This window comes from Corvus kubaryi, unplaced genomic scaffold (assembly GCF_017639235.1).
Source record: "Corvus kubaryi isolate FWS band 111438036 unplaced genomic scaffold, C.kubaryi_AGA036_p1.0 split1-37296, whole genome shotgun sequence".
Taxonomy (NCBI): domain Eukaryota; kingdom Metazoa; phylum Chordata; class Aves; order Passeriformes; family Corvidae; genus Corvus; species Corvus kubaryi.
In genome coordinates this window covers 17,328,805-17,329,563 of record NW_024582075.1, presented here as the reverse complement: position 1 = coordinate 17,329,563, position 759 = coordinate 17,328,805, and the positions used below count along the sequence as shown (strand labels likewise).

Here is a 759-nt window from a genome sequence, read left to right as displayed (position 1 = left end):
CCTCACTAGTGTACATTTTGAAAGGAAGGATATCAAGTGCAATTAAATAAGAGAAATTAAACTTTCATTCTGCTCTCTCCTTCATGTCATTCAGCAAGATAGTCATTCAATGGCAGATAGTCATTCAATGGCAGATAGTGGTTGGGCTTGGTTGTTTTTTGCATTTACCATTGAGCTACAGATTTCAAAATCAAAATCAACACGTTTATAGACATATTGAAAACCATAGCCCCACAGGGAATTGGGTCAAAATATTATATATAATATGAGCTTAATCAAGCTAATGGTGGGGAGGGAGAAGGAGACCATTTACAGGGAGCTGCACAGAGAAATAAACGCTTCTTCGCTGTTTTGGTATTTAAGCCTACCAGGATCAAAACCAGGGGGGAAATCTTACAAGATATGTAGCTGCTGCCCCTGATACTCTCAGCAGGAGCTGGGGTGTGCCGGGCGGCAGGTGGGCCGGCCGAGCGAGGGGCGGGCGGGGGGCCGGGCTCTCCGGTTGCCAGGTGAAGCGCGACGTCTCCGCCTCCCCGCGGTGAGCGCCCAGCCCCGCGGAGCGCACGCAGGCGGCTCGGCTCGGCTCGGCTCGGCTCCGCTCCGCTCCGCTCCGCTCCGCGCGGCGCGCACCGCCCCAGCCTTCGCCATGGCGAAGGCGGTCAAGAAGGGATTGTTCTGCCCGAGCTTCGTGAGGAAGAACTGGCTGCTGCTGAGCACGGTGGTCGCCGTGGTGGCGGGTGAGCGCGGGGACAGGCAGGG

General features: G+C 54.9%; 1 protein-coding gene across 1 annotated transcript in view; it reads left to right on the top strand.

The window, feature by feature from the left end:
- The first annotated feature begins 573 nt into the window (after positions 1-573).
- SLC1A1 (solute carrier family 1 member 1) overlaps positions 574-759 on the top strand; it is a 51,390-nt gene continuing 51,204 nt past the window's right edge. The window contains exon 1 of the mRNA XM_042012961.1: positions 574-737. Coding sequence (XP_041868895.1) covers positions 647-737 — 91 coding nt within the window. The 5' untranslated portion in view covers positions 574-646. The remainder of the gene's footprint in view (positions 738-759) is intronic.